At 39.1% G+C, this 25,943-nt stretch overlaps 1 protein-coding gene across 1 annotated transcript; it reads right to left on the bottom strand.

Moving 5' to 3' along the window:
* On the bottom strand, window positions 1-25,675 carry LOC140228522 (microsomal triglyceride transfer protein large subunit-like). The gene is made up of 17 exons (XM_072308755.1): window positions 25,604-25,675; window positions 20,731-20,846; window positions 13,890-14,083; window positions 13,256-13,489; window positions 12,435-12,703; window positions 11,720-11,870; window positions 10,727-10,887; window positions 10,346-10,514; window positions 9,839-9,955; window positions 8,229-8,441; window positions 7,422-7,636; window positions 6,652-6,749; window positions 6,389-6,510; window positions 5,685-5,912; window positions 5,084-5,208; window positions 3,836-4,006; window positions 1-2,682 (listed from the first exon to the last, which is right to left on the bottom strand). Exons 2-17 carry the CDS (start codon window positions 20,783-20,785, stop codon window positions 2,508-2,510), a joined length of 2,697 nt encoding a protein of 898 aa, XP_072164856.1. The 5' UTR covers window positions 20,786-20,846; window positions 25,604-25,675; the 3' UTR covers window positions 1-2,507.
* Between the last annotated feature and the right edge of the window lie 268 nt (window positions 25,676-25,943).

The raw sequence follows: 25,943 nt of genomic DNA, 5'->3' as shown, positions 1-25,943 counted from the left end.
TCATCAAGATGGAATTTATTCTCATCAAAGTTGGCCAACCTGCCAGTACAAAAGCCTAGTGCAAAATTACAAAAATCCTTAAAAAAAAATAATACTTTTTCTGTGGATGTCCAAGGCATAGATCAAACATGATATGACATCATCAATGCCAACACAATGATACATAGTGTAGTATAATATCAAACGTAAGTTTCTCAAACATGATCAAGTTCACATCACAGGTATCACGTCACACAACCTAAACCTCGTAAGCCCATGTAGCATGGAAACACTAAAGGAATTAGTACTGTCATATTCAACAAAAGTGATTGCCAAGTTGCATAATCAAAAATTCATGTCTCTGAAAATTTTCTGATCTTCTGATGAAACGCTTTCTTAGACTATTAGATTTCTAGGAGATGATGATGACAATGATGTCTTAGACTGTGGGGGTGGGGTAAACTACCCTTCTCCTGACCTTTGACCGACTGGGTCAGGGAAAAGACACATTAAAAAAAAAAAAGAGGGTCAATTGCTGCTTGCTACGGCATACTATGCTTGCTGGGTTACTTGTGTGGTGCAAATACTCCTAACTTTCTCAAACTCCATCCATTTTGCTCAAATTTACGATGATTTGCTGGTTGTGTTTCTCCTTGCTCACTGAATATACATTTCCACCTTGAAGTATGCTTACATTAAAATACTGCATAGAGTGATATACTGTATGTTTGCTGTGCACATCAATTCACTTTTATGGGTGAATGTTCTATCACTGAAACAAGAGCTGACAAGGAACCATAGGCCACACTGCAGTGTGCGTACCATCTTGTCCATGGTTCACTATAAGTAAGCTTAAAATAAATTAAGTGTACCCATTTTAATGCTAAATCACTGCTGAACAAATGCACTGTTTATTTGTAGCAGCGATATTGACTGAGTGACATTCATTTTATGGCTTCCCTCAGTGATTTCCAAAACTAGGTTTTGTTTGTTTGTTTGTTTGTTTTTCTGGTTGATTATCAATCAAACAACCTACATGAGTTGTAAAAACGAATAGCTAATCATATGACTATTATGCATTATAGAAACAGACGAATGCTTAAATGCATGTCACATGAAAACCTGAGTGGAGGAACATGCACCTTCATACACTTTTAATAATACTATGAGAGGTTAATATCAAATGTGTTTGTGTATATTTCTGACTGCCAAAAATATGTTTTGGTTTTGTTCGTGTGAGGAAAAAAAAAATCCCACTGATATGTTTGGATCTCACCTTTAAATGATAAAGAGTCTTATACTTCATTAAAAAACTCCCAAACAAGTCTTTAAAAAATGTATATACTCATGAATGCTCAGGATGACAGCTAGAGTATGGAGGGAACTTTGTGCCAAAGTCACTGTGAAAGTGAGATTCTATTCTTACTGGCACTGGAAAGTTCTTTTGGTACTCCACAAAAGCAACCATGAAATTGAACATACTGTTTCCCTTTCCTTTGCTAAACAAACTGGCTGTCAATCTTGTATCTAACACCTACACTGCTAATACTATTTGTTGTCATATACTGGAAATGTCAATATTTTCGCATGATTTAATTTTTCGCGCTGAGCGGCTCATTAATGTATATGCAGGTTCTGAAATTTGCGCTGTCCAATTGTCAATCCATTCAAAATGTGCAGATAAAATTGAGAAGATATTTTTGCAGGTTTTAGACTTCCTGCTAGCCAAAAAGTAGTGCAAAATGCACGAAAATTAATGCATCACAATAATTTCTGCTTTTACAGTGTATCATTGGGACTAAGACTTAAGGCACACAAGGCAACTTCACATAATTTCCTAAATACAATCCACACATATATTGCATAATGTTTTGACAACACTTTTTACAGCAGGTCCTTTAGGACTCTATATTGAACAACAAGCACCAAATGCATCTTCAACTTCAACATGTACACGTCCACATGTAAACAAACTCCCGCCCAAAATATATTATCTATATCCCCACCATTTTTCAACTGAAATGTTGTCAACTGAGACAGTACAATGGTGCTCATATGGAGATGCCATAGAGTTCTTTAATTCTACAGTCATTAATACATTTTAATTGGAAATGTGAGAAAGGCATAAGTTTCTAGACAGGAAGCCATCTTGCATTTCCTCTGCATATTGCTTTTCTTTTCAATATTATGACTTACCACACACAGCACAATAATATAACAAGTAGCACTGCAAAGCTGACAATCATAATTTATCCTCATTGAAATTCATTTTGCTATTAAACAATGGGTTAAACAAGCTTGTCTTCATTCTAGCAACTGCATATTCTCTACATGCACCAATGTGACAAATAAATATGCCTAATCTAAATTGACTAAATCAACGTCTTGCATTAAATGGGCACTGTCAACTTTTTGATACACAGCGAAGGAATGAGTTGAACTCACAATTTCTGCTACCTACTTTGACATTTCTAGAATCTCTTTTTGTGATTTTTGCTTTTAGATTTTCTATTCTTTCTGAAAATGTTTTACCACCAGCCAGATGATTGCTCCTCTTCTTTCTCGCCGAACATTTCGTCACACATGGGCGAGTTCTCATCGAAAAGCTTGAAGGACCCTTCCTGTATACTTGTCTTGCGAGAATATGACACAGCAAACTTCCTCGGAGATTTCTCCGCCTGCTCGAACTTCTTGACAAATTGTCTGGAAGTGGAGAAGAGAAGCATATGATCAATAAAAATGAAAAATAACAATGTATGTAGAACGTATACCTACTTATAGTAGTGAATATTTTCTCTGTTTAGCTATTTTAATGTTTCAAATGGTTCATCCAAATGAAATTAAATCTCTTTGACAATGCCTTATATCACATTGAAGACTCTAAACATATATATACAACTGCATCAATTCATCCCTAATTGGAATTGAGTAATACTATGCTACGTATTTAATAAATCTACATGAACCTGTCTTAATATCTTGGAGGTAATGGATAAACTCACATATTTCTCTCTTTTTTTGGGGGGGGGGGGGGGGAGTGGAACACTCTGCATTGAACGCAAACCTGGATACATATTACTTTATCACTTGTAAATAATAAAATAAGAGATGAAGATATATACCAATATGTAATATATGCTGATTGTTTTCACATGATAACATTGTAGCAGAGTTGCATATCATGGGCCCTGGTTATGATGAAAAAATATAGAGCCATGCACGAGGCTTGTAATGCTAAGAATATGCAAGCTGATATCATTTGATTCAATTTCAACCTGACAACACTAGTAGCTCCATTCAAACACTTTTTTAGAATGGCTTGTGGCAAAAAAAGTTGTGTAATTGCGAGTGATCTCAACCATTCTAAATGCCCTGAAACTCACCTGAAACCTAATATTTTAGTTTTGAGATTCACTTCAGGCAAATGGCTGCCTGCCTATCAAGTAGCTGCAAAAGATGTTTTAATCACATATCACCCCTGGGGGAACATCAAGTGGTATCTCAATTTGCATAACCCGTATATTACAAAAACTGCAAAACTCAATGTTGAATACAAAAAATACGGTTTTAATACATTACAATTATCAATGTTAAAAACAATGTTTCTACATTATTTGACATGAATATTGAATTTATTTTGCAAAAATGTTGTGCAAAAGAAAAAAGTTTTTTCACTCTCCTGGAATTCATAATTGTTTAGAGACAAGGTCGTGTCACCACAAGGGACGATATATGACTGTAGCATGAATTTAACTGTAGAAGTATTGCATATTAAAAGAATTTATAACCCCCCCCCCCCCCCCCCCCCCCGGCATTATGCACAATGGTACAGACTTGCAAACTTGATAAAACTTACTTGTATGAAAGAGGTTCTTGCATCATCTGGAGACAGAAGGATGGAGGAAGTGAGGAGAATTTGACCGTCGTCACAAAGTCGATGTGCCCTTTGGCATCGGCGCCGTACTTGACCACCGCATTCAGGACCGGGCTGACGAGACGGGTTGATCCACGTATCGACATGGCACCGCTGGCGGCAAGAAAAAGCAAGGGATGAATATATATTATATTGGATGGCAATGAACGGGATACCAGGGAATACTGCATGAGTTAGGACCAATATTGCACGATCGAAGATGAGTACAATATTGGCCCCAGCTAGTGCACTATTCCCTGGTATTCTATGAATTAAAGGGGCATTCCGGACGATTTTCAAAATTTCACATCATGTAGTACATAAATCAACAACTTCATGTATAGATTTGTAGAATTTATTGTGGTTCTTAAGCAGAGAAACAGTACTTCAAAAACCTTAAACAAATTACACTGAACAAAGATGATGACATAGGAGCCTCACATATCTCAGAAATGTAGCAGTGTCATTCCATTACAATACCGCATGCTTGCAACCTCACATGTGTGTAATCTATGCATGCCTTCTTCTTTTGTGCCGCTTCCTTGAGCCACATCTCATGCATTCTTATGGTGAGGTTACCATGTCATCATCCTTGTTCATTGCAATTTGTTATAAACTTCGAAAACATTCTTATTTTTCATCCCAATCATTATAAATCCTGAAACTCTGTACCCAGTATAACTAATTTATACATGTTCAAATGTAAAAATTTGAAAATCATCCGGAGGTCTCCTTTAAAGGCATTCATTGTGATCATTATTATCTATAATCATTATCTAGAGAAGGCATAAACTGTTTTTTTTTTTTAAAGAAGAAAAAAAAAGTACCATACTTCTAATAGAGTTTGGAGTCAACTCTGAACTGGAAAATGAGTGGCTCGCACTTGCATACATAGCAAGATGTTTATGCTTGTGAATAAAAACAAGAGAGAGAAAGAGAGAGAGATTGGTCACATAAATGTTTTCAATGTTCATATTTTCACACACAAAATGGGAGTCTCCTATTAAATCAAGTCTTCAAACAATCAGGTCTCACATTCTTACCAAAGACCTTTGCAGAAATCAGCCACGAACACTTTGTTTCAACCACAAGAACTCCAGATGGCTTCAAAGTATATGGCTAAAACATCTCTGCCAGTTGCTATAATACCATGCCTGAAGTCTAAACTCAAATCCGGATGGTTAGGCCTACCTGTTGAAGACAGTTGTTGTTGAAGTGCGATGCCAGAGACTGAAGTCAAGGCCACCACCCAGATCAACAGACACGCCCCCCTGGAGGCTGGCATCCACCTCAAAACCTGACTGGAGGGAGATTCTCTGCAGAACAATGAGAAAATTTAGTGTCAACACTTTGAAAGAGGATGAGGATGAGGAGGACGAAGATTGAGTAGGAGGGGGAGGAGAAGGAGGAGGAGGAGGGGGAGGAGAAGGAGGAGGAGGAACAGGAAGTGGAGGAGGCGGAGGAAGAGGAGGAGGAAGTGGAGGAGGAAGAGAAGGAGGAGGGGGAAGAGGAGGAGGAGGAGAGGAGGAGGAGGAGAGGAGGAGGAGGGGGAAGAAGAGGAGGAAGAGAGGAGAAGGAGGAGGAGGAGGAGGAAGAGGAAGAGGAAGAGGAAGAGGAGGAAGAGGAGGAGGAGGTGGAGGAGGGGAGGTGGAGGAGGAGGGGGAAGAGGAGGAGGAGGAGAAGAAGGAGGAGGAGAAGGAGGAGGAGAGCCATGCTATCAGCCATAATGTAAAGGAAACAATCAATAAGGGACAGGAAGCTAGCAGTTATGAGATGGGGGTAAGTCAGTCACCTGTGAGTGGTCCTGGAGGAGAATCAGGCCCTGGACAGCTGAGTAGGATGAGTCGGAGGCAGAGCCTAGACTCCACGCCATGCTCATCAGGTCGCCAGACCCTGAGAAGAAAACAATCGGCCGCAGGGAGATGCCCAGGAGCTGGACAGCAATGCCTGCTGTAGATTCGCCTTCATCGCCAGTATCCTCACCAAAGAAGCTCTCCAGGCCCCGTGAGAACAGCAGCACCTGGTTGGCGAGGAAAATTGTTATCACCCTCTTCTTCTTATCAGATCACTTTGAGTTAATATACTTCCAACCTTGCACACAAACACATATAACATCAACACTGACAGTTAGTTTTTAACAAAATATCATCTTCTCCAACTCGATCATTGCTAATTTGCTTCAAAGACTGCATAGATTCTCAAGGTTCTCAATGAAACCTGCATAACAATAAAGAAATCTTAAAAGTAGGATCTATTTTGAATTGCTCTGTCTACAAAATACACTGGTGTCAGCTTCATCCCAATAATTTTCACAAACATTTTCAAGAGGAATTGAAAGAACAGTGCAAGAGGAATTCACAGAGAAATTCACAGGAACAAACACATCCATAATACTTAAAATCAATATGAAAATTTGTATCAAAAAGTCCTGCCATGACGTTTACATGCAGCCTTCAGATATCTCTGTATTATGAACTTCACTGTGCTCATGCTTACCTGCATTATGAGCAGTGAGTCATTAGCGGCATTGAGACTGACATCAAAGGAACTTTTCCTCAGCAGACCAGATCCAGTCATCTGTAGGTCCAACTCAAATGGAGCTGCAGCGGCTGCCATTTCTTTAGAATTAGAAAAGACCAACATTAAAAGCATTATAATGTCAGTTGGGTATAGTACCTTCCACTGACACATAATATTTGAGTTAACTGTGGTCAAGATCAAGAGATAGATTTGTTTTCTTGTAAACAAGAATTACTGACCTGCTAGGAAGCTCTGGTAGGCATTTGAGAATCCTCCTGTCCTGATCATAGCGTAGTTGTACACCATCATATCGGCAAGCGTATCAGTGATCACAGCCCTGCAGGAAATGATGTAGAGGGATCAAGATGATTTTGAATATACTTATGACTGATGCACAGACTTGCTAGTACGCATCACTCACAAACTCAATACATGATCATCACCATCATTAACAACACAGTCATATACTGCTATCACTAACAATAATCATAACTTTAATCATCATCATCATGCACTTCCACAAACAACACTCCACCAAAACCACTTCCTTCCCTCTCCCGGTCCTCCTCCCCCTTTCTCTTCTGACACCTCTATCTCCTCCACAAAAGAATCATAACCATCACAACTGTAAATCTCCTAACACCATCCTTTTCATCAAAAACATGATTATCATCATTAAAATCTATATCAACACTGTTATCAATACAGTCCACCTAACACATTACCGACAGCATCCTCTTTCTCAACAACATCATCATCATTAAACTGATCATCATCATCATCATCATCATCATCATCATCATCATCATCATCATCATCATTGTCATCACCACCATCACTGTTATCATGTCATCACTTACCAATGATCCAACATGTTACTGAGCATCATCAAATTATGACATTGCCATAAAATACTCATATAATTAGACACAAATGCTCAATTCTCATCTCTCACTTTCTCGATAGTCCAAATCAACCCTAACTCCCCACACCAATAAAAAAGGCTCACCCAGCTGGTGTCTTCTCCCGACTAAGCAGCATCATCTTAGCATAGACAAACTTGGCAAACTCGTTTGACTCCTGCGAGTTCAGCGAGAGCGCCACGTTGACTACATCCTGAGTGGAGGGATTCTTGCCCAGCACCAGAGAGACAGCAGCCACCCGCACCACGTTGGAGAAACGCCGCTTGTTTTGGTGGTAGATGGAGTTTAGTCCAGACACAATCTAGCAACAAAAGGCAAAGAGTATAACCACCACACAAAAATTTGATTTTTTTTTTAGTTATCTGTGAGACTGTCACATTAAGTTTTGATAAGTACAGAATTGTAGACAAAAAACCAAAAAATTAGGTGTCCATGTTCATTCAGGCTGTTGACAAATGACCCCTTTTCCTTAGTTCCATTTCATGAAGATTTTTTTTCAAGCATCATAAGTTAAGATAGTTGTGATTACTGCAAGAATTGCTAGTATGCTCATAGATGATGGACTGTTTGATGTTTGCTAGTATATCTGTAGTTATGCAACCTACAATGCTTGACAACCATTTTACCAACCACATCCTTGTATCAAGAAGGTAAGAACATAAAAACAGACCATGATATCAGCAAAATTATGAGTGCACTCGTGCGGCAATTGCACTTGATGCACTATTAAAAGAAAGAGAGAGAAAGATGTGTCTAAAGATTAAGGAACTGATGAAATTTTTGTAATCTAGGTGTAATCTTCACGTTCATCTCTAGATAAACTATGGGGTGAGCAGACAACAAAAATTGTCATGGAACACCACCCTAGCACTAAGAGGACAGACTCTGATTACCTCACGGTCGAAGCATGAGGCGTCAAACTGCGACATGGCATCCACGGCGATCTCAATGAGGTCCATGTCGTCGTCCTCCTTGGCCAGGGTCAGGATCCGAGGGAGAGTGGGTGGGTAGGCAACATTCTTCAGAGCGTAGAGTGAGATGAGACGGGTGTCCCTGTTCTCGTCATCCAGCCCTCCCACAAAGTGATTGAGAATGCTCTGCACAAGCTGTGGGCAATTGACAGTAGAAGTGATCAGGTACCACTCTTTAGCTCTATATTTTGTTCTGCAATATTTGGAAGGATGGCTGGCATATCACATAGACTAAAAATTGTGCATAAGGATGATTGGCAGGATTGGTGAATATGAAGCTGTCATTCCTGAGGAAGGTATTAGGTCGAGTGTGCCTATACATTCTAGAGAAAATGAGTCTGAGTGAACCACACATTTTGAAAAGGCATCATATTTACGTGTCCAAATAAGGTTATACAAACATTTCCATTAGTTAAAGTCTGTAAGTCTAAAAGAGCTATTAAAACAGAAGTATAAGGCAGTATGACCAGTACATAATTGTATATCTCTTCTGACTGGAAATGCTTGATTTACATGTGACATAAAGTTGACTGGTCAAAGCAAATCCCCCTAGTGCCTTGATGACAGAGGGAAAATTGAGATTCAGCTAAGAATTTTGTGATACATACAAATTAATTGATATCGATATCTGGTTTCTAAGATATCTATCCACTGGTCTACTATATAACCTTAGGTCAATAGTAGAGTCTCTATTCTGCTCCAGCTGAGAACTAAAAGATTACAAACATGTGTCTTGTAAGGTGTTGCTTGTTAAAGACTTAAACACATTTTTTTCGGAAAATACATATGTGACCCTGCATCACAAAACCAAAAAAAAAAGTCGCCAAACATGAATATTTAGTTAAGAGCAGATTCTGAAAGAGCAGACTCTAAGCTTTAAAATGATGTATAACTCAATTCAAATGGACTCTCCTAACATATCTACATAATGGAAAGAAAGCACACACTCTGCAAAGTATGAACTGAGATAAGAGGCTTTGAAGTACAGGGTCTATTCAAAAGTGCTTAATCTTTACCAAGCCGAGCTGGCTGTGGTACGAATGGGACAAAAAACAGGACATAAACCACCGGAGCAACAACAATGAAGGGATTATCAGATTAAGCTTAAATCAAGCATGCTGTATATACACATTCTGTTCATGATTAGTGCCAACTTTCAAAGCAGTAGCATTATTCTTTTAAAAGTTATTAGAGTTGAAAGTGAAAAGTGTGCAAGGGATATTTATAGGGACCTCTAGAAGACATACCTGATCACACAACTCTACAAAAAGAGGGTGGTAGAAAAACTGGTAAAACACGTCTCTTTCCCATACATTCTATGAATCCAAACTTAAGGATAATGTAGAAGAATTACTCTTTAAGATAATATGAAAAACTCAACATTGACTTAGTTCACCCGTTTTACCTTTTTTGAGTCAAGGGGTGCAACTTTTTGTTCGTTTTGTGATGCACGGTCACATATGAACCTCTTGTTTAACTATCATATTGCATTCTAATCCAGAATAATCATGAAATTAAACAAGATGACATACCTCTGAGTTGCAGTCTTCCTCTGAAATGGCACAGAAGGTCTTCACAATAGACCCCAGTGAGAGTGCCATGGTCTTCCTCACATTCTCATTTGATATCTCATTGTTGCTGACCATGCCCTTTGAAAGATAAACAAAATGATAACATTACTAGGCTATATGTTACAACAAATGTCTTCTTTAAAGATATTATAATTAGATCCACAAAGATATGTACATCACAAAAACCTTAGTGAAGCACTGCACTTAGCCCTGATCGAGATCAATGAATCTGCCCCTGGTGGTTTGGCTGTCTCACCCACCAGAACATGGAGTGAATTAGTGTATAACTTTGATATTGTGCACTTAATTTAGATATCTTCATGTATGCTCATATGGCAAGGTGACACTGGCCATAATGTGTACAACAATGCTGTTGTCTTTTTGAAATATTTTATTCAAGATGATGGGTTCCAAAAATGACGTTGCAACACTCTCTTCCAATGACGTTGTAACACTGATATGACATACCCACAGCTTTTCGATCTGTGCCACTGAGGGGTGGTTGTTGAAGGCGAGGTTGACCAGGAACTTTTCGATCACGTCTGCGAGGTCATTGTCTCCGAAATCCAGCAGCTCCAAGGCAGCCCCCCACGATGCAGTGGTCTGTGTGGCTGCCACAATGTCAAGCAACTGTGGTCTACAAATCAATGCAACAAAGCATCAATGAAGTATGGGCTGTACATTCCTACAGGAATACCCCACATTCTACATCTTAAAAAAATAAGATCCTCACTTGTCAAAATCTTGCTCAAATCTGTTGCAAACATTTATGGTTAAACACAAACACACGCACACACACACACACATACACACACACACATACATACACAAAATGACAAAGTTTCTTACTGAATTTCCTCATTCGCCTCACTCCTGACTATATCAACTATAGTCTCCTTCCCAGCCTGCCTGAAGGCCTGTAGAATTTCAACAAACGCTGCCGAGGATTCTGGCTGGGCGAGCAAGTCTGCTTTAATGGAGTCTCTGTACTTCTCTATTACATCTGCGGCCTGATAAGCATAAGAGCATTGAAAAGAGAATAACAGTGATGTAACATTTAGTATTCCCAGTGTGCCCAGAATATACATGCATACTGACAGTCAGAGCTGCCAACTTTTGTAAAAGCCTTTCAGTACATTGATGGCTGAAAATCAGTAATTTGCACCTTTTTTGAGTGAAAATCAGTAATCCTTAACAGTGTAATAGAATATATCACAGACAATGATTTCTTAAATCAGTAATTTGCTTGTGACCTTCAGTATTCTTCCCCAATTTCAGTAGAAATTACTGAAAATCAGTACCAGTTGGCAGCTTTGGACAGTGTATTATTTTGATCCACTCACAAATTCTGTGCAGCTGCAACGATGACCTAGATGAAATTCAGACTGCATCAGGAACTGCATGCCTAGAAGACAATTCTGTCTGTGTTCAGCATATGAATAGACTAGATGCCAACAACTTTTATGAGTAGATATCTGGAAATCTTCACCGAAATGACATCAAAGTCAACTCTTCATAATTTCATAATTCTGCAGCCCTCCAAGTCATATGTACACAATCAAATACCAGGTAGTCAATTCACGAAGACATATAGTGAAGCAGTATTTATATCTGCATACTTTGGCTTATACTTTCCCGTAAATTAAATGAATTCAGTACTTGATCATCATGTTAATGCTTATCACTTCACAATGAAACACAAACAGGTATGAATATTCATGATATCTCAATTCCATCATCTTTCATCTCTGCAAAGACTGATGCTTGTCTATTGTTCACGGGTAAAAATCCAACAATGAAAATTCATGTCCATTTGAGACACAATTGCAATTCTACACTTACAGACTGACAGTTCTCCGTGCACTGCTCCTCAACAGGGTCTAAAGTCAGCGTCTGGGCCACAAGGCTTCCAGCACCTTGTATAGCGGCCTCTACAGTTGACCCCTGGAGAACCTCAGCTCCATCAGCTGAACTTTCAAACACCAGCGACTGGCTGTAAACATATAAAAGAGAGAGTCACAGACACACACAGCAAAGAAAAGAGGTAATTAATAAAGGCATTCAATTTTCTCCACAAACTACCTTGAGAATCCTTTCAAAAAGCTGAGTTGTGTCAAGACCCATTATACTGGACTTGTATTCCATATTTTCAGCTCTGTTTCATATCTTTTCTTTTTTTTTTCACATACCACAATATACATCTCTACTTGAATCTGGTGTGGTTTCACAGTATGGTGTACACAGGGTATTTCAGATACTAAACGTAGGAGATATTCAGTCTTCACTCTTAAAAAAAAAAAAAATGTAACCCATTCTAACTCTATTCTTGTGTTGAAAACTATACTAAAAATTATTACAAGCTCAATATTTCTTACTCATACAGCTGTACAAGGGATGTTTCAAATTCAACTAATCATTTGTCCTTCAATGAAAAATTTGCAGCTAGCTGCATTCTGGACCACAGACTCAGTCTGAACGATGCTTCAGAGGTTTTGACATGTTTCCATCCTTTTTGGCAGACAGAGGAAGAGGAGTGGCAAGGCAGCTGATGACCCACCTTGACCAAACGGATGAGGCAATGGCATCTCTGATTGCAACGCTGATCCCGTAGCTCTCTGTCCCCTCGGCCGACTGGACCATTGACCCGTCTTCGGACAGCGTGTAGACGGTGGAGCACTCCGACTGGACGTCCACCCCGAGAATCTGGCGTGGGTGCTTGAAGTCGCCGACCGACGCCGGATTCCTGCAGCTGGCGAGGATCTTGGTCTTGGTCACTTTGCCGCCTGCAGTTGAGTACGTGACCTGGCAATCTCCCGATGAGTCAACCTGGTGGAGGAGACAACGTGTGAAGCAAATATGAAACAGACGCGGAAAGAAACAGACAAAATCATACATAGAAACTCTGTTATTACAAGCTTGCTAATGAGACACCGAATTTGGTAATCCAGATTTTCTACACTGTATTTAATTTGTAGTCTCATTTTTAGTGACAAGGTGCTGGTTATAACAAGATAAAACGCGGTGACCTTTTTATAATGGGGTTTATCTATGATGATAATGATCAGTTGTCGAAATAACATATAAAGATCATAAAATGCATAACATCCCCCCATTCCCCACCCAAAAAAATAACGCAGAATTTAAACTGTAGGAACAGAGGAAAGGTATTAAAAAAAAAAATACAAATTTGTTGAAAAAAAAAAGATATTAATCCGTTGAGGACGAGTCCCGAGTAAACTCGGGCAAGTGCCTATGGGAAATGCGTGTTGTAGCAAAATTAGTCCATCTTCAATGGGTTAAAAAAGGAACCGGCAAATATGTGTTTGACCTAATCGTGCGAAAACATTGATGTTTACAGTACCGCAGTCTGTCCTATACCTCTTGCACAGTGCCCTCGCCCGATTGGAATTGGAGAAGGCTGGCCGCCCCCTTCTTGGCATTCAAGGAGGTGGGCGTGTCACTTGTAGAGCCATACACTGAGTTGACTTTCCCTCCCTTTGTGACTACATAGAGGGGTTCCCCACTCACGACCTGGAGGGTGGGCGGGGCGGAGCTGAAAGTGTTGGTCTCCTCAGAACGGCGAGATGGATTCTCCAGTTTGGTGTCCGCAAACTGATTACAATAAGAAAAATTTATGAAAATATGGTGATGAAATATTGGAGTGATATCTTATGGTTGCTCATCTGCAATCACAGTCAGCAAATCTCAGGATTTTCAACTAAAGTTTCTTCTTTGTCTGTGCCTCATCAAGTCCCTCAATGACAAACTGCCAAGATCATGGTTATCGCTTAAGAATGTCTTACGTCACATCGCTAGTGTGTGGACAATTAAAGTGCTACTGACAACATAAATTTATATTAAAAGAAAATTCTATAAACTGTAATTTTACAGTTTATCAATTCACACCTTTAAGAAAGTGCCAGAAAAGAAGTCAGTGTAACGTTTTTTGCTTCCTTCAACAGACATTTATTTCACAAGGATTTACATAGTGATGCCAATCAAGAATTCTTACCGTGAGTTTCCAGATCTTCTCGTAGGCATCTTGGGGATTTTGCCAGACGACAGCCAAGTTGACGAGGGAGGACATCTTGAATCCAACCGTGGAACCATCACTTCTCCAGTCTTCCCCAACACTGGGGTCGCTTATCTCAGTCTGAGTGACATAATTGTATCTGTAGGTCTTGCCAGCCTCATACGCCGATGCAACTGCAGCAAGATAGAAAGCAAAAGAAGAGAAATATATATATCTTGAAATATCTCTTGTTGACTTGCTGTTTACAATGCATGCAATTAGCAATGAACAGTACATCTATTATTTTCTATGAATAACCTTTGTTTGTTTACTGGCAGAGAAAAACAGCAGATCTTTCCATGACTTTTGGCAAACATTTCCCTTTGACCTATTCTTGCATATTTTTGAATTCACATAACAAATGAAGAGTTTGAAAGCAAAATGGGCTAAGCACCATCTTTAGATATTTGAAGTAATAGTTATCCATCATCAGATGTTACAGCAAAATATATCCTTTCCAGTGATACCCCACTTGTTACATACATGTATCGTAAAATATTCTTGAAGTTATGATTAAGAATTTCCCATATTTTCTTGTTCTTTTCTGGGGTTTTTTTTAGCAGCTTCATTCACTATCTCAAATCAAAACGAGTGGCATTAACTCATTTTGCAATCAGACTCTTCATATATTGGTCATATACTGTACGAACTGAAATTTTCGAGTATAGATATTTTCGCAAATTGCTGCTTGGAGGACATTTTCGCGTGTTGTTAATTTCGCGGTTGCGAGGTTCTAACTGAACTTTAAACAATAGCTATTCGCGCATTGTTATTTTCACAGTTTAAAGGTGATTCGCGAAATTCGCAAAAATAAAACCATCGCAAAAATTTCAGCTTGTACAGTAATTTGTAATAGTTTTCAAATGTGAACACTTCTATGTACTACAGTATAGTAGGGTGCAATCACATTAGGCCCGTTCACACACAAGGGAAAAAGTGCGATTTAAAAATCGATTTTCTTATCGCGATCAAAATTTCGAAATTTTTTCCAGTGTGGACAGAAAAATCTCACTAATTACCGCGATCCTTATCGCGATCCAACTCGCACTATTAGTGCGATTTTTCAGAATAATCGCGATTATTTTGCCAAGCGTCGTGTGTGTGAGCGCGATCGAGATTCGGAAATCGGTATTTTTAGTCCCGTCGTTCGCAGCGCGTGCGAAACTCTATTGGGACTGCGGGGTCAGTCTTCGGTCATGCAAGATTCGCGCATGCGCAGTTTGGCCACTGATCGTTCTTTCCTTGCTGCGAAGTGCGATTTTTCCCTGTGTATGAACGGTCGAAAAAAAAATCGAAATTTGGATGGCGATTGAAATTTCGATTTTCGTTGTTTGTGAACGGGCCTATTGTGTACAGAGACCTCTGTACACAGGTATGTAATAATTGTACTGTGTCCTGAAGCAGATGGATTCCATATTACACTCTCTCTCGATTGCCCCAACAATTTCCCCGCACAGGTTCCTGTGGATGTGGCGAAATTGAGTATCAGTCTTGCAGAGGTCAATAAACTTCCTGCTGACCTCGATATGATACAGTCTCAATAGGTGTGTATGCACATCCTGAAGGGAAATATACTGTATGCATTAAAACTTGCTTTTTTAATGCAAACTTTCATTGCGAGTTCACTTCAGGCATATGATTCTATGGGAGGTATGGTTACACTCTTGTCAAGTATATATTCAGACCTGAAAGACAAAGGATGTACTATACAACTTTATACCTTTAGCCATGTTGAAGCAAAGCAATAACATTCTGACATAATCATCAGCTGCTCAGGCATACAATGTGATGCGCACAGATGGACACATTACAAAACAGGCCTACAAATGTACAGTACACAAACATTCTGGTCAAGCATGAGTTGAGTATACAGAATGGAGAAAGCCAGTTTGTTTGTTACCTCTGACAAGGGAGGAGGTTATAATTTCATTGGTGTTGGTTTGTTTGTTTGTCCGTGTGCAAAATAACTCAAAAAGTTGTGAACAGATTTGGATGAAACTTACAGGAAAGGCTGAGAACAACACAAGTAACAGATGACTGAATTTTGGGAGTGATCTGGGAATTTTTCTGGATTTTATGAAGAATTTGCGATATTTTGGCAGGTAGGGTCAATGAACTTGGGAGTTCAAGCTGTGCATTTTTGAGGTTTTCATACGCCCACGAAAGTGCATGCTCTACATGTAGTTTCTGCTAGGGTGAGGGCGGTGCACCGCGCAGCTGAAAGTTGACGACGTAACAAAAGGCTTCTACATTGGAAAATCGCGCAACTTTCAGCATGCATGCATACATATGGGTGGAAATCACTGATATCCATGGAAGAACAAGATCAGTGGTGGAAATGAGCTGCTTGGCAGGAGGTCTGTGCTATCAGAGTGCTTCTCTAGTTATCTATGAGGTTATTGAATATGCTAATTTTGTTTCTTTTTAATGTCTCCTTTTAAAATCTGTTGTTGACTTTAAAGGACACAATTTCATGAAGAATTTTATCACAGAACAAGCTACAGTAACTCCATTCTTATGGTTAGATTTATCAAAGCTCCTAAAAACAAAGAGCATATAAGAAAATATGGCTTATTTTGAACAGTAACTTCAAGATTATTCCCTATTATTATGATACAAATGAGGTATTCATGGAAAGGTTTTATTTCACTCTGTTTGATGATGGACTCACTTTAAGATATCTAAATATGGTGTTTATCCCATTTTGCACTCAGAATCTTCATATAAATCATCAAAGGTTAAATAGTTGTTGTATGTGAAACACTTTAAAGGTACTAGCCCACGTTTGCAAACCCACGAAAATCAAAACTGCATAAAACAGGTCCAATATGACTTCAAGCACAAGTTATAACAGTAACATACCTCACCTGTCGCTCTTTGTCTATACCATTCGATAAAAGAGAGAAAATCATCGTTTTAAAATCAATTTTCAAACCGGGTCAACCCGACCCAAAATCGAATTACGAGCGCGGGCTATAGCTACGTACATTGTACATGTAACACGTACGTGGACCGGAGCTAGCGAGCGTTATACACATGCATACGGATTACGGTGCATTTTCATTTATTTTTATGAAAGTAATGGACTAATTGGAACGAAATTTTGCACAGGTGTTACTGCAATCATACCCAAACTCCATGCTAACTATGAGACCAATTGCTGCAGGTTTACAAATGTGGGCTAATACCTTTAAACAGCAAATTGCACATACACCATTTATACGCTTTGATGATCAGATTATTGACAAATTTCTCAGGATGCATATAAGCCTCACATTTCTAGAGAAGGTATTCTATTGCATTAGAACATATTTCACTATGGCCCAAAGCTTTGCATAGCAGAACATGCTACTGCTATTCTATCAAATGCAGAATGCACAACGTGAACTTCAGGAAGTTAAACTGGGGCCGTGGTGATTCATCAGATCAATGAAACTTTAATCAGCTGATACTATCACGTGTGGTGGTTTTTCTAAAATCACAACCTCCTATTCAATTGATATTCCATCTGCCGACACATACACACATCCCTGACTGTGCTTGCTTACTGGACTTTATGTACGGAGGGGATGTCACATGCTAGCCCTTCCTTATGAACTCTTTTCCGGAGAACTCTATTCACAGCACGCTGAGACTATCCAGAAAGCGTCTGTATACAATCTTCTATTGTGCAGCTTTTCTGCGCTGACCTTGTTGAAGCATTTCAGGGGGGAAAAATATTGCACTGATTTGAATCAAATAGACTTGTCAACAAGCACAAAGTAGAAACTAAAAAATTATATTCCCTGAATGCAACAGGCAAGTATAAGTTTGAGCACTATTCATGTTACAACAGTTGATATGGCAGTCAAAGTGAATCATTCTTGCAGCTCTAGATACACTGGAAAGCCTAAAAATGGATCTTTACATCACATTATAATAATGATGAAAAAAATCCTCATACAGAATTCATCTCGAATTAGAGTCATTTTTGCACAATGAGTGACATGAACAACTGTAAATTCTACACAGTCAAAAACTGAACTGCAGTAGGTCTTTCAAGAGATTTTGAAATTTATACGTACCACTTCATATAGTAAACTTGAATTATTATCACATAACTCAAGAGACCCTTCATTCCTGCGATAAGATATTCATTTTGAGCTATGACTGTCATCAAATATTATCAAATCAGTATTTGTCTTTATAAATTCATTAATATGTTTTTGCTGATTTGGTGTTCCCAATAAGGACACATTCACAAAACTAAAAATGTCGCTATGGCAACTGCATGCCTCTGCCATCATTGTGCAGTAATGCATGTACAGCTGTAGAACATACATTGTACGCATACAATGTACCCACGATATTTAATCAAGTGTATGCATTGAGCTTTATCTCCAAGGTAAGGAGAAAATAGTGTAATTTCAGCAGTAGGTAGCAGAAGTTTAGTATTTTAACTTGAGCTTTAACCCCATGATCCAAAATTCTGAAGAGAATCATTGTTAAGCTGTATTCATACATGCATGTACAAAGTTTCATGAAGACACAGGACCCTTGAGCAAAATGAAAGAAATAAGTCAAATAAATCAGAGAATATAATCTCTGACAACCTTAAATGAATACTTGGCACTTTGAATTAAGACACACTCCTGTTTACCTTACTTGGCAGAATTCCTCTCAGTATACAAGTATCAAAACTATGCTCAGAGATGCATATGGAGGGCTTAGATTTCAAATCAGCTGTGGCAAGTTCTATACATGTATTTAAGCTAAAATTTGTTTTTGAACAGTGTGCAGAACAAATTAACATGCAATAGCGCATGGATTTCAAGTCCCTCTTGGAAGTAATAAAAAAATCTTTCATTCAGGACAGGTTGAACCTGGTAGAGCTAGGGCAGGACTAATCTGAAGTACATCTCAAGGTTACTCTCAAAAAGTTCGGTTTGCATTTCAAAGACAAATAATTGCTTTGCGATCAATGGGACAGAGACACATCACATTGTCTTGGCTGACCTTTGATCTGGGGCTCTTCCTGAGTTAAGCATGAATGAAAAAAATGAAAAAAATGCTGATCACTTGACGAGATGTACATGTATCACCCTGTAGTATGAAGAGTGACACAGTATGTTGATGAACGACCTATGTAGTCTACACTTCTCAAGTATCTTTTGCCAATCAACATAAAATTCCTACAAGTACTCTACAGCCATAGATGACGAGAACATCAGAATATCCATTTTGTTTCAAGAAATTTTACAATTCAGTATGCAATAACATGCTTTGTGGGTGAATGGGTCCCTCAAAAAGTCAATTTCTGTACACAGCTTTCCCTTGACAAAACATATTTGATACCGGTAAACCTCTGAGACTGATTACCAAATCCATAAACTGAAATCAATGCTTTTGGTCAATTTGATATCAACCATTCAAACACACAGTATTGAACAGGCATGTAGTGTAGTTTTACACCTCAAATGTAATATTCATGCTGATCAATACTTATGTTTCATGTATTTTAGAAGAAATGGTAGCATATATGATCTACATATATACATTGTAGTTAGCATAAAGGCTGTACTTACTTTTTACACTTTAAGAATACATATTATGTATACATAATGGGTGATAAACTCTTCATTGCTCCGATAACAGACTTCATGTTTAGCTGATGAAATAGTTTCAATATGATCTGTCTGCATTTTGAAACTTAGTCTGAATCATTATGTGCTGATCACACTTAAATTTGCAAGAAGGCCAAAGTCTTTGTGGAAAACTACCTGTATTCATAATGAACATATTATGCGTATACAGGTCTATTTTGTATTACCCAGTAGGTCTATACTATCTGGCATGACAGGCATTATCATGAAATTATTCTCTTGCAGCAATATAATCAGCCATAATGTGATATGAATAACTGTCAAGTATAAGCTGTTATTTTCGCATACAGATATTTTCATGAATGAGGAGACAATGGACATTTTTGCGAGATGTTGTTTTTGCGAACTGACACAAGTTGTTGAATAAAGTGAACTATTATCCTAGCACATGGCAATAATTTTTGCATGTTGTTAAATTTGCAGTCCAACACTGATTCGCGAAATTTAAATAACAGCTTATACAGTAATAAAGTGTGCATACAGTTGTCATATATGTCTATCATGGATACTTTTTTCCTCCTCACATTGTTGGAGGGGTCAATCTAGGAGTCAATGGTCACTACACACATTGAAACACTGAGCACAGGAAACAAATGATGTGGCAGCTGACCGCAGTATAGACAGGGTTATAAGAGATGATTTCTGCCCAACGAAGGTTTCAGGCAGGTGGCCACTACTGATACATTGTAGGTTTGACTGTATTTCACCTGTGGACACATTATTGTACCATTGATCCCAAGGACTATCATATTTGTTTGTCTATTAAAAAATCCTTGCATATATCACCCCCCCCCCCCCCCCCCCCCATTCTGGCCAGTCTCTTGACAAATGAATTAAATATGCTGGCACTTGTGACACCAGCAATAACAGCGACTTTGTAGGACTCATTTTCATAACACTCAGAGTTAGTTAAGTGTGAGGTGGGTATCAGCTACAACTTTGTATCATTGCTGTGAGTCAGTGTGCCACTCAGTGTACAGATCTCTTTCCTCAAACTACATTGTATACACTCAATTTTTAGCATTTCATAAATTTAATTTCCATAACCTACTCAAAATGAATGTATCCAAGCTGGAATTGAGTAGAAGATACTGGCAAATGAAAAGGGGCATATATTTCAGAGTGTAGGAGACACTCACCAAGACATGAGGAACACACAGTGAGCAGAACCAGCAATCCCTGGTATTTTGCCATGGTAACGCCACAAGCTGTTTCAGTCAAATCGAGTAAGTGTCAGGTGGCTCAGAAGTGTGATCTGTTTGACAAGCAAAAACAATCACATGACAGACATTAAGTGAGATTTCTATACGGGTAAGCCAGAAGAAAAAAAAAAAAAAAAAAAGAGTATAAACTTTTCACAATTGGAAAGAGGGAGTGACATCTAACACAGAACATTGATGAGACTACATATTGAGAGAATAATATTCAGCAGGAAAAAAAAAAGAAAACAAAGAAGAAATACATAATCCCTCAATTGTATCATGCTGAGTGTTAACAGATAAAGCAAAGAAGAGAAAATTGCTCAAGGAAGTGAAATAAATAAAGATTTGGAGAAATCACCACAAAGCTCAGTGAGATAGCTCAGTGAGAATGCTTAGTGAGATAAATGCCATAAAACATCAACGACAGCAAGTGGTGCTAGCGAGACATACGTGCTACTATCATACCAATAATGCATCCAGGGGATCCTACAGGAAAAAAAAAAATTAGAACATTCATCAGTATTCTCAAGAAACCAGTCATTGAGTTTACAGGGGTCTTCTTACAGCCAGCACAGAATGTCCACTATGAAGCAAATATTCTGCAAGACAACCCTAGTCCAAACATCTTGTGACGTGGCAAAGCAAAATGTGAATACAATATAAAATTCGTATATTGTCTTTACCTTGGACCCCTACAATAAAGTTGTCATGTATCCACTAAGTGCCTGAAAGGTAGAATAATTCCTTGCAGTAGAGACACATCAAGGTAACCCAAGCCACAGGAAGATAAGTGACAAAAGTCGACACTGCCAGCCAGCAAATCACACACGTACACGTACAGGAGAATGTCAGTCTTATCTCACTGGCTGAGATTGCGGCATTAATCCCAACTGATAACCCTAGTGACTCAAATTAGGCTGCTTCAGATTTCAAGCATCTTCAACATTTGTCTTCATGTAGGCACAACAGCATACACTGCACTTCTAGAACACTGCGCAGAATGCTTCTAGTGTTTAAAGAGTTTAAGCTCTAAGAGTTAGCCCTTGTTATGCTTATTGTCACCAGTTTTTGCCATGCAATTGTATATCATGAGCATGAGAAAAAAGTACCAAATTTCAGTCGAAGTTTTTTAAAGTATATACAATACAAAGCTGGATTGAGAAAATAGAGAATGGGCTGTGCACATGATGTACGTGCCTGAGCACTCCACATGAAAATACATATTTTGTTCCGAGTAGTTACAGAAATGCCAACTTGGGTCACCACATTCACAATTCACTGCAGGAGCTGAAATGATGAAATTTAATACACACTACATTGCAAAGGACAAAGTCACCTACTCAAATCTGGTTGCATGTTCAACTCTGTGGCTTGAGGTAGCCTTTAGTACACATGTTTGTCTCACATAACTATGGGGTGCATAAAACATACTGTATAGCCACATGTTGTTAGCATTGTACAAGTCAACACATTGTTTGTTTGCTCACTATCATGGTTTTACAATATGACATTAGGGGTCTTGATTTTAAACTTTTACAGATTCCCTATTCCCTTGTGCTGACTAAATGCAAGCATAGTGTACATGTAAATACCTGTATATACTATATAGCACTATGGCTAAAAATATTGCAAGGAGCAGAGAAATACTGCTTGTATGTCACTGCTCGACAGAAAATTTGTGACTACCATCTGCCTCTTTTCTTTGATATTATTCCAACAGTCCTACTATAATTTGGGAGGCAACTTCTGTTTCATAGTTTCAAAAGTGCAAAAACTGTAACTTTGCAACAGAATGGCATATAACATACATAGATGACAAGATTTATCTGCAGTATGTTAAAGATTCTTTCATTGGGAATGCATTCACCTGGATGACCAAGTACTTTGAGTGAAAATTGCAAAGCTTCTGAATCTGAGGAAAAATGACAAAGGAAGAAAGGTGGAATAGATGAGGCATGGTCTGAGAGAGAAAGGTTAAACAGAGGATGATTGGAGGGGTGGGCAGCAGGAGGGGCTAATAAGGGGGAGGAGGAGGAAGAGGAGGAGAGGAGAGGGAGAGAAGGGGGTAGAATAAGAAGAGGGAGGAGGAAAAAAGCAGATAAGATAAGAGGAGGATTTATAGGGAAAAGGGGAGATGGAAAGAGTAGAAAACCAGTGTGGAAGCAAAGAGGGTAAAAGGATGGGATGGGAGCAAAAGGAAGTTGGAAGATGGGGAAGGAAGAGGAAGTGAAGCAGGGAATTTTAGAGATGGAAAGAAAGAAGGGAGTAGGGGTGGAAGGACCTAGAGAAAGTTGAGGAGGAAAGAAAGTAAGACAGAAGGGAGAGATGGGGTTAGGGGACGGGGAGAGGCAGGGAGGAAGAAGGAAAGAGAAGAGGAGGAGGGGCTGAAGGGAGATGGAAAAGATAGAGGAAAAGAGGTGAAGAGGAAAGGATAGGAGGAAGAGTGATGGAAGGAGTGGAGGAAGAGGTTAAGAAGGATTGAAAGAACTTCAAGAAGGGACTCAGGGAGGTGAGAAATGAAGATGGAGAGGAAGAAAGAAAGAGGTTATAAAGAAAGGAGGGGGAAGGATGAAGGGGAAGAGGAGTAGAGAGAATGAGAGGTAGAGAGGAGAGGAAGAGGAGGAATGGAGGTGATGATGGTATGGAAATAGGAGGAGAAGATGGGAGGAAGGGAAGATGGTGGGATGGAAGAAGGAAGGAGAAGGATGAGAAGAAGTAGGGCAGGAATAGAAGTTGGGAGGGTGAAAGGAGGGGAGCTGAGGAGCAGGGAAAGAAGATAAGCAAAAAGTTAAGCATGTACGAAAACAGGAAGGGAGAAAAAAATGCAAGAGGGGATTCCCTTTGTGAATAATCCATTGATGACGGACTGATTTTGCTACACCACATATTTCCCATAGACACCTGCCCGAGTATTCTCGGGACGTATGTTCAACGGGTTAACCACCTTCGACTTTTCTACTCATTTGACTTCAGTGTCCACCGATCATGTATTTTCATGGCACAAAAGTTGCACCTAATGCATGCATGCAAATGGCATGATTCATTTGCTCTGTAAGATTCCATGTACTTTATACTCAAAGAACATGAGGTTTCAATGTACACATTAATGATACAAATTCAAACAAGCAGCCATGTGTAAAATCACAGTGACACACTGTTTGCATACAGTGTACACAAGGATAAATGCCCCTAATGAGAATTATTTTCAGTTCTTATCAATATCAGAGTCTACAAAATGTTTTCCTGACAAACTGTATCAAGTATAGATAAGACCACTGTCTTATACAGGAACTATGAGCATGATCTGTCAATACACTGAAAATCAACTAAGTGCAATTTTTTTTTTTTTTTTTTTTTGGGGGGGGGGGTCAAATGTTTGGTTCAGTAAACCATGTGACAGCAAAGGTCTGAAATAAGTTGTAGTTGCAAGACTTCTACGACACTATCATGCTAAAGTCCTTACGTTTTACAGATCAAAGGACAAATTATATTCACACTTACATGGAGTTGGGCATCAGATATTATGGTTTTTTAACTGAATTGATCTCGGTTTGCTGCGCTCTGCGGTACATTCAAAAACCCCTTGCACCCCTGCAGGAAGAGAAATGCCCGTCAGTGAATATGTGCACTGATGAGGCATGTGCTCATTCAAAATCATCTGTAACGGTTAAACTCCAGTCTGGCAAGATTCTTTGGTTGTGCTGTGTAGAGAGGTATACACAATTCATTACAGGGATTGTGAGCCAAGCACAATTATACACGATTGATATTTACAAATGTACAATGCTTGGGATCCAGCCGAGCAAACTTTTTATCTGGTTCAGGCAGTCGGAAACTGCAGTAAATTATTCATCATTACTCCCGAGCTTTGCAGAAGTAACAAGTGATATTAAGTGTGAACAGCAGTCTGAAACTAGTTTGTTAATATAGTTAATAGTTTGTTAACATATTGCGTGGTATATATACAATCTCATCCTTCCTTGTTGTAGCATCAAAGTGAAAAGCAAGCTGCCCATTTTTAGGTCATACCGCCATACAGAATTTGACTGCCCACTCCACGTACATAAGATCGATGCTTCTGCGCATGGTTGGATTTTGGCACGGAAAGTCAAACCTTGGTGCAGGTTTTTTACATTTATTTCCACAATTTTTCTGTGTTCCTCAGTGAGGAGGTTCTCCAAAAGGGATCAAATCAGACTATTTTTCTTACCAAGCAAAATGCAGTACTTACATTTCATGATTCACAATTACATAGACTAGACTGCTAGTCTATCAGTATCATACTTGCCAACTCTACCACTTTTTACATGTAGGCGATAGTCAGTAGACTACCGCTTTCGAGAGATTTTAAGCTATAGTTCTTCTCGTGTACGCAGACTGGATTCTACTGCTTTCTCAAATGAAAATGTTGGCAAGTATGAACTATTTCACAGTTTCTCATGATCATGATGGCCACACATCTGACACTGTGCTCACTTTATTCACTGACACTTTTTTCACTACAGTACTACTAGCATTCAAACTGTCTACCGTCACAGCTAGCATGGTCCAAAATTTCAAGATGCACCCTGAGGGCTACCCACTTCAGCTACGACTGAATTACATGCAATACAAAATAACCTAGTTTTTGCCCGTCATGGGCTATCAAAAGCTAACTTATATTGTGTTTACAGGAGACCAACTCTACGTAAGCTTACTGTTGCGGAGTGTTTGTTGGTGAACGAGTACAATGACAATGCACATGTACTACTACCAATGTCTAGACAATCCTGAATGCTACGAACTTTCACGCGACATTAACGCATCTCACCAAGGAATTTCAAAAGGCTCAGGAGAGAGAATACTGGTAGTGCTGTCAGTGTGGAGATGTTGCCGAGATGTTAAAAACCAGTCAGTAGGTCAGCTTCTAGAGTGAATAATGTGTCACCTTCAGGCAGTCAGTACCGCAGAGATCCCCTACCATTGCACGAGAATCGCCACTGTTCTGCGAAATGTTTCTTCGCGAAGTCTCGGAAGTACCACAATAGTAATGCTCGCTTCACAATACATGTACACACAGGCACGCACACTACCACCAGGTACCGTGCGTACATGGAGCAATCAGCTGTTTGATCGTCAACAATGTGTTTTTCATATCCATCATGCATATG

Source organism: Diadema setosum, chromosome 5 (assembly GCF_964275005.1).
Source record: "Diadema setosum chromosome 5, eeDiaSeto1, whole genome shotgun sequence".
Classification (NCBI taxonomy): Eukaryota; Metazoa; Echinodermata; class Echinoidea; order Diadematoida; family Diadematidae; genus Diadema; species Diadema setosum.
This window is presented reverse-complemented; position numbering and strand designations above follow the sequence as displayed.

What these genes read in the sequence shown, in the direction of transcription:
- LOC140228522 (XM_072308755.1), bottom strand. Translation starts at nt 20,785, where the DNA reads ATGGCAAAATACCAGGGATTGCTGGTTCTGCTCACTGTGTGTTCCTCA. An exon ending in ACTCACTGCTCATAATGCAG is followed by an intron (nt 5,913 to 6,388) that starts GTAAGCATGAGC and finishes CTCGCCAACCAG; the next exon opens with GTGCTGCTGTTCTCACGGGG. An exon ending in CAAGAACCTCTTTCATACAA is followed by an intron (nt 2,683 to 3,835) that starts GTAAGTTTTATC and finishes CTCCACTTCCAG; the next exon opens with ACAATTTGTCAAGAAGTTCG.